Source organism: Echinops telfairi, unplaced genomic scaffold (genome assembly GCF_000313985.2).
Source record: "Echinops telfairi isolate 266 unplaced genomic scaffold, ASM31398v2 ScPeMD7_3533;HRSCAF=4204_0, whole genome shotgun sequence".
Taxonomy (NCBI): Eukaryota; Metazoa; Chordata; class Mammalia; order Afrosoricida; family Tenrecidae; genus Echinops; species Echinops telfairi.
This window is the reverse complement of record NW_022107431.1, coordinates 99,201,902-99,209,420: the sequence shown is the minus strand read 5'-3', so window position 1 is coordinate 99,209,420 and position 7,519 is coordinate 99,201,902. Positions and strand designations below refer to the sequence as shown.

The 7,519-nt window shown below is 40.8% G+C and overlaps 1 protein-coding gene across 4 annotated transcripts in view; it reads left to right on the top strand.

Annotated features, from left to right (window-relative positions):
* MYO6 (myosin VI) overlaps positions 1 to 7,519 on the top strand; it is a 185,029-nt gene that overhangs the window by 102,396 nt on the left and 75,114 nt on the right. For all 4 annotated transcript variants that reach the window (XM_030886766.2, XM_004696300.4, XM_030886763.2 and 1 more), the window contains exons 8-9: positions 1,966 to 2,063; positions 2,626 to 2,790. In XM_030886766.2, the coding sequence (XP_030742626.1) occupies positions 1,966 to 2,063; positions 2,626 to 2,790 (263 nt within the window). The remainder of the gene's footprint in view (positions 1 to 1,965; positions 2,064 to 2,625; positions 2,791 to 7,519) is intronic.

Sequence of the window (7,519 nt, the reverse complement as noted above, 5' to 3'; positions counted from 1 at the left end):
GGAGACAACAACATGCACAAAAACAAGACAGAGCAAAACCAAGCAACAATGTACAACAAAACAGCAACAACATTACGCCACTGACAAAGAACAAATTAAAATATACCAAAAAAGAAAAGCTTGTGTTTTCCAGTCTAGCCTGTTGGGGCACCATGCCCTGTCCCCAGTGTCCACCCTCATCATTCCCTGGGGATCTTGCTACTCCCCTCCCCTGCTGTTCCGCTGCACTCCCCCAGTGCTTTAAAAATAGCAGTTTTATTGACATATCTTACACAACCCAGTATATCCATTCACATACAATTCTGTTGTTCAATCCCACTGAGTAGAGTTATACAGTCATCCAGGCTATCAGCTCCCCCTTACTCCCTTCCCCTCCTCTCTCTTCCCAGGCCCTCAGGGAACCACTACTTCTGTTATTGTTTCTGCATGGTTATCTATTGTGACTTTCTGAACAATCTTAAATATACAAATGAACATACCCAAATCTAACATGATTAATGAGGTAAAACAAATACTAGCTGTAATAGTAAGGGGAGGAAATATTAAAGAACTAACAGATAATTATGTAGTTCATCAGTGAGATACTGCACCCTGGATTTATTATCCTTTTTGTGTGGCCCTTCTGAGAGGCACTGCCCCCAATTACCTTGTGGGTGAGTTTTGGGTCTCTTGCATCCTTGCCCGTCCACATCTAGTTGGTTGCATGTTTCTGAACTTCTGATTTCTTTTCCCATCAGCACCTCATGATACACAGCCTGGTGTAACTCTTCCATGTGGGCTTTTTTGCTTCCCTGCTGTATTAAAGCACACTTCTGTGAGGGAATCATTCTTTGGAAATGAATAAACATGGTAAATGAGGAAGAACAAATGGTGGTTTAACTCAAAAAAGGATTCATATACTTGATGTGCAAACTCACTTGAGAATTAGATATATCCTCAAGATCCTTTTTATGGTCTCTGACAATCTAAATGCTATTCTTTTTAAAATCTATTTCCCTTTTCCTACTTTGCAAATTCCTGCTCTTCCTATAAAACTCAGCCTAGACTTATATGTGTAAAATCTGTTACCTAAACAACAACAACAACCTCTCCGCCCCCAGAAAAACCACCACCAACAAAAAACGTCTGTTACCTAATGATAGCGACACCATCCTTACTCCTGGGATTGCATGCGCTCTCAGCTAGTGCTCTGGTTACACCTTTCTCAGACTGAGCTCCTTATGAGCAGAAGCCCTGGATCGTATCCTACTAATCTTCCTATCTCTGTTGCTTTGAATTTGGAACCCTGGTGGCCCAGCAGGGTAAGCATTGGGCTGTTAATCATAAAGGTGGCTGTTCAAACCTACCTAGCCATTCTGCAGGAGAAAGGTGAGGCTCTCAGCTCCGAAAGGTTTATAGCCTAGGAAAGCCTATGGAGCAATTCTACTCTGTGTTATGGGCTTTCTATGAATCAGAATCAACTTGATGACAGTGAGCGTGGCTTTGGCTTTTCACTTTGAATAGTGCCTGAACATACCTCAGTCTACTTTAGGTAAAAATCATAGCCAAGAAAACCTTTTGGAAAATTTCCCTCTGTTGTATGGAATTCACTTGGTATGGCACCTAACAATAACAGCAACATAGTACAGAAATAAAAGTTTGTCAGCCTTGACGTTATATGTGGATTTCTCCTTGTTAATGTACTTATTAGGGTAAGGTGACCAGACGTCCTGCTTTTGGTGGGACGGACTGTCCCGATTTTTGGAAAGAATGCATGACAAGCTAGGGAATGGTCTATTTGGTCCATATAGACCAAATTTTTAATCAAGAACTAACCCCCTCCCAGGTCAGTGATGTCTGGCTTTAAATCTGGTCACCTTATATTAGGGCTTCTCTTTTTTTGTCTGTCTAGAAAATGGAATCATACTCTTTGTGCTATTTCATAATTTTCCTTTACATTAATTTTTTGATGGACTATTTTAACAGCCAATCCACTCTTAGAAGCCTTTGGAAATGCAAAGACTGTTCGAAACAACAATAGCAGTCGATTTGGAAAATTTGTGGAAATACATTTCAATGAAAAGGTAAGTGTGAGTGAGTTTAGGGGGCATATTTGCAGAGTTTTTATGATAAATAGAGAAATCGATGAAATTGTTGATTTTCCCATTGTTTCTTGGTAAATTTGAGTTAGAACTGACCTTGGACTCAGTGAATCATGAGTTTCTCTTCTACTTTAAATAATTTGGGGACTATATCTGTTTACTTAATTTGAAGAAATAATCTCCAAGCTCCTTTCATAATTTATAATCCAAATATCAGATCTGACTTTAGCGTTGACTATAACCTTGAGATATTTTTCTTGTAAGTCATTCCAGCTGAACCTGAATCAAGCTGTGGTGCAAAACCAATGTGATTCTACTGGTCCTCAAAGCTTTTAATGTGGATATTTGAAGTGACAGAATGACTTCAATTAAATTAAATTAAAATATAATTTAAAAATTCATTTAGTTATAATATCCTCCATTATTTGATAACCATTGCAATCTCTTTAATAGTCATCTGTTAGAGAAGACAAATAATCTAGCATTGATAAATTTGCTTTAAGACTTTAAATGCAAACCTATGTTTTCTCTCTTTTGGTTTCAGAGTTCAGTTGTTGGAGGATTTGTTTCACATTATCTTCTAGAGAAATCTAGGATCTGTGTTCAAGGCAAAGAGGAAAGGAATTACCATATCTTTTATAGGCTGTGTGCTGGTGCTTCTGAAGACATTAGGGAAAAACTTCATTTGAGCTCCCCAGATAATTTTCGGGTAGGTTTCTTGAGAAGAAATTTTATACAACTGATGCAGATTGAATTGCCTTTAGTCCTAAAACTTGTTCTGGTGTGACTTAGTTAACTGTTTATATGTAGCCTTCATTAAATAAAGTGTAATGTGATAGAATGACAGCTATACTTGGTAGATCTCTTGAAATTTACAACTGAGTTCATAACACAATAAGATGAGGTATGTAATGGGATCAGTAAAAGGATAGATGTTAAACTTCTTATTAATTTAAACTTAATTAGAAATTTATAATAGTTTTGTTATGCTAGCTTTAACATTACCTTTGACTTATCTGTAAAAACAGTTTGGCCTGTGAATTAATATTAATAAAGGACATATGATTGCCTTTCTTAATTCAGTCAATGCCAAATATTTATTGCTTGCCCAGCAGTATTTATTGCATTGTGCCAGGGGTACAAACAAAAAAAAGAAGACACTATTCCTGCTCTCGAGCAACATCGACTGTGGTGGGAAACACACATGCATACATTGACTAACATATAAAATGCTGAATGATAATAATGAGATATGCATAGACTGCTGTGGCAGGCTGGGAGTTTTAGGAAGGCATATTGGAGGGGGGTATAAGCTAGGTAAGAGATAGATATTTCTGGTCGATGGAAAAGCATGAACCGAGGGCAGGAAAGACTTAAAGGGAAAGGCAGAAAGTGGTGGGAGGTAAGACTGGTGAGTTTGGTTTTACTTGTGTGGTTAATAAACTGGTGAAGGACTATTCAGGTAGAATAGGATATATCAGAACTATGCTTTACTCTGGCATTAAAGTGTCATATAAAGAGATAGAGATCCAGGAGGTGGGTAGAAATTAAAACCAGAGGTGGAATGATTAGGAACCTATAATGAAGCAATAGATGAAGCGAGAGGTACTAAGTATCTAAATAGGAGCCCTTGGGTGGCAGATATGGCTGAGCATTTGACTGTTAATGAAAAGGGGTTGGAAGACATGCCTGAAGACGTGTGTCCGAAAGCACAGCCTTGGAAACCCCGTGGAAACCACTTCTCTCTGTAACACTGAGGATTTTGACTGTGGCTGCTTTGGATAGTTTTCAAGTGCCTGAGTTAAGTCACCAATGGCAAGTAACAGAAGAGGGATGCACAAACTACTAGGAGGGAAATGCATAGATTGTGGACATGTAATATGATATGAGAAGCACAAGTCTGAAATAGTTTTTCAATTTTTGATTCAGTTTCCGGGTAGATGTAAATACTGTTATTGGGGCCAGGTCGAAGGTCAGGCCAGACTGAAGGTCAGGCATACAGGGCGAGTTCAGTTGGAATCATCTAAGTGCAAATATCTGGAAGACAATTGGGTATACTATAACTTGAAGGCCATTATCAGTGCTAGAGATGCAGGCTTGGATAGTGTCAGTCTTCTTGTGATAGTTAAAACTATGACAGGGTGTAGATGAGATTGCCCAAGGAGATTGCATAACATAGAGAAGCAAGTGCCAGAATCCAGACTCTGAAGATGAAATGGGTGAACCGAGGCAGAGTTGCCCAAGGACAAAAGTTTATGTGGAATGCTGAGTATCACATGAGCCAAAAGAGTCGACTTGTAAGAATGTTGGCAGTATGGTGAGCATAAATTACAGATTCTCAGCTAGAAAGAGTGTCCCTGTGAGAGGGTCCATGGAGTCCTTGGGTGGTACAAATGTGCTTGACTGCTAACTCAAAGGATGGAGGTGCTTCAGAAGAAAGGCCTGGCAATCTGCTTCCAAAACATCAGCCATTGATAACCTGCCCACTGGACCACAGTTTTCTTCTGTCTGACGCACATGGGATCTCCCTGAGTTGGAATTGACTCTGGAACTGGTGATTGTTATGGGAATCATAGATGAGGGTAAGGAATGCAGTTTGAATCAAGCTACCCAGGTGAATTAGTTTCTCAGAGCTGCTGCATGCATGTCACAAGTTATCACAAACTTTGGTGGTGGTGTAGGATACATGTTGGGCTCCTTACTGCAAGTCAGCATTTCACATCCACTAGCCACTCTGAGGGAAAAAGATGAGGCTTCTGCTCCAGGTAGGATTTATAGCTTTGGAAACCAAAAGAGGCAGTTCTACTCTGCCCTGTAGGGTCACTCTGAATTGGAATCTACTTGAATTCATTTGGGTACGTGGCTTTTTTTTTTTTATCATTTTATTGGGGGCTCATACAATTCTTATCATAATCCATACATACATCCATTGTGTCAAGCACATTTATACATTTGTTGCCATCATCATTCTCAAAACATGTGCTTTCTACTTGAGCCCTTAATATCAGCTCCTCATTTTCCCCGTTCCTCCCCACTTGTCCCTCCCTCATGAACCCTTGATAATTCATAAATTAGTATTATTTTGTCATATTTTACACTGTCTGACGTCTTCCTTCACCCACTTTTCTGTTGTCCATCTCCCAGGGAAGAGGTTATATGTAGATCCTTGTAATCAGTTCCTCCTTTCTAACCCACCTTCCCTCTACCCTCTCGGTATCGCCACTCTCACCACTGGCCCCGAAGGGATCATCTGTCCTGAATTCCCTGTGTTTCCAGTTCCTATCTGTGCCAATGTACATCCTCTAGTCTAGCCATATTTGTAAGGTAGAATTGGGATCGTGATAGTGCGGGGCGGGGGTGGTGGTGGTGGTGGTGGTGGTTACGAAGCATTAAAGAACTAGAGGAAAGTTGTATGTTTCATCGTTGGTGCACTGCACCCTGACTGGGTCGTCTCCTCCCACAACCTTTCAGTAAGGGGGTGTCCAGTTGCCTACAGATGGGCTTTGGGTCTTCACTCTACACTCACCCTCATTTACAATGATAGGATTTTTTGTTCTTTGATGCCTGATACCTGATCCCTTTGACACCGCATGGTCACACAGGCTGGTGTGCTTTTTCCATGTGGGCTTTGATGCTTCTGAGCTAGATGACTGCTTGTTTACCTGCAAGCCTTTAAGTCTCCAGATGCTATATCTTTTGATAGCTGGGCACCATCAGCTTTCTTCACCACATTTGCTTATGCACACCTTTGTCTTCAGCGATTGTGTTGGGAAGGTGTGCATCATGGAATGCCAATTTAATAGAACGAAGTGTTCTTGCATTGAGTAAGTACTTGAGTGGAGGTCCATTGGGTATATGGCTTTTAAACAACAGCAATTCATTGTCTCACAGTTGTGGAGGCTAGGACTTTGAATTGAGAATGATAGCAGGGCTATATTCTAAAAGTTCTGGGGAAAAATCCTTTCTTTGATTTTTGGGTTTCTGTTAGCTTTAGACATACCTTTGACTGTGGAAGTATAGCTTCAGTACTTGTCTCCTCTTTCACATACCTTTCTTCCATTTGTGTCCCTTCTCTTTTTATAAGGACTTGAGTTATAGAGATTAGGGCCCACCCTAATGACCTGTTCTTAACAAAGCTAGTTGTATGTCGGCCAGGACCTTATTTCCAAATTTCCACAGGTTGGGACATGGTAGGTTAGTACTTCAATCTGTCAGTTTTGCACACAATACAACCAGGGATTTTGATATTCCTATTTAAATGAGAATCATCCAAATTAGAATTAGAACACACATGAGTGCGTTTAATTATTACTCCCTCTGTTTATAACATGTAGCACTGGTGGTATAGTGGTTACACACTGGACTGTGATCTGCATGATTGGCAGTTCTAAACCACTAGCAGTTCTGAGAGAGAAAGACTTGGCTTTCTCCTCCCATGAACAGTTAGCCTCAGAAATCCACAGGGGGTCACTTTGAGAAGCATTGACTCAAAGGCAGAGAGTTTATGTGGTGAGTTTTTGCAGCCCAACTCCTCTCAGTATTTCAACAGTTTCTTCTAATATGTATTCAGAAAATGTAAACGTAGTGTTTTAAAATGCACCATTCTTTGGTTGCTGCTAGTTGCTGTTCAGTTGGTTCTGACTCATCGCAACTCTGCCCCCAACAGAGGGAGCCACTCTCTGGTCGTGTGCCATGCTCACAGTCATAGTAATGTTTGAGTCCATTGTTGCAGGGACTGTGTCAGTCCATCTCTTTGGAGGTCGTTTAGATTGCCCTTCTACATCTTGCTTTTAGATCTCACTAAATTTAAAGTAAATGGCTTGTCCACTCAAGCACTTGCTTAGTGCAAGAACACGTTCTATTAAATTGGCACTCCAGGATGCACACCTTCCCGACATGATTGCTGAAGAAAAATGTGTGCATAAGCAAATGTGGTGAAGAAAGCTGATGGTGACTGGCTATCAAAAGATATAATTTCTGCGGTCTTAAAGGCATGAAGATAAACAAGCGGTCATCTAGCTGAGAAGCATCAAAGCCCACATGGAAAAAGCACACCAGCCTGTCTGACCACGAGGGGTAGAAGAGACCAGTTATCAGACATCAAAGAACTAAACACCATATCAGTGGGTGCCCACCTTCCTGATATAATCACTGAAGACAAGCGTGTGCATAAGCAAATGTGGTGAAGAAAGCTGATGGTGCCAGGCTATCAATAGATACAGCATCTGGGGTCTTAAAGGCTTGAAGATAAACAAGCAGCCATCTAGCCGAGAAGCATTAAAGCCCACATGGAAGAAGCACACCAACCTGTCTGACCACAAGCTGTCGAAGGGATCAGGTATCAAGCATCAAGGAACAAAAAATCATGTCATTGTAAATGTGGGTGAGTGCAGAGTGGAGACCCAAAACCCATCGGTAGGCAACTGGACACCCCCATA